The sequence below is a fragment of the Geospiza fortis genome, unplaced genomic scaffold (genome assembly GCF_000277835.1).
Source record: "Geospiza fortis unplaced genomic scaffold, GeoFor_1.0 scaffold179, whole genome shotgun sequence".
NCBI lineage: Eukaryota > Metazoa > Chordata > Aves > Passeriformes > Thraupidae > Geospiza > Geospiza fortis.
The window spans coordinates 25,742-26,092 of NW_005054533.1; the positions used below are offsets into that span (position 1 = coordinate 25,742).

Sequence of the window (351 nt, forward strand, 5' to 3'; positions counted from 1 at the left end):
GGCCCCTGTGGGGCCCGGCAGACACAGCCTCTGGGATTAGATCTACATAGAGCTCCAGCAGCACAGGCGGCCAAGCCCTGACACACGAAGCCCTGTCTTCCACGCCCTGCGCAGCTGATCTTCCAGGTTCTCCAAGATGGGATATCGAACGGTAGCTTGTGTCCTGATAACGTGTAAAGTTTGAAGAGCCAGGCTTCTGACAGAAAGGCTGATGTCATTTGCCATTTCTTCAAGGGCTGCAAGAGAGAAGAACAGAGCCAAGGTCAGATGCTGGATCTGCGGGGAGCCCAGGAGAGCCCCCTGCCAGGGCCATCCCAGCCGGCTCTTGCCATGGCCAGGAGGGAGCAGGGA

General features: G+C 58.4%; 1 protein-coding gene across 1 annotated transcript in view; it reads right to left on the minus strand.

Annotated features, from left to right (window-relative positions):
* Positions 1-42: 42 nt before the first annotated feature.
* LOC115948812 overlaps positions 43-351 on the minus strand; it is a 4,941-nt gene continuing 4,632 nt past the window's right edge. Inside the window, exon 9 of the mRNA XM_031063811.1 lies at positions 43-236. Within this exon, the coding sequence (XP_030919671.1) occupies positions 43-236 (194 nt within the window). The remainder of the gene's footprint in view (positions 237-351) is intronic.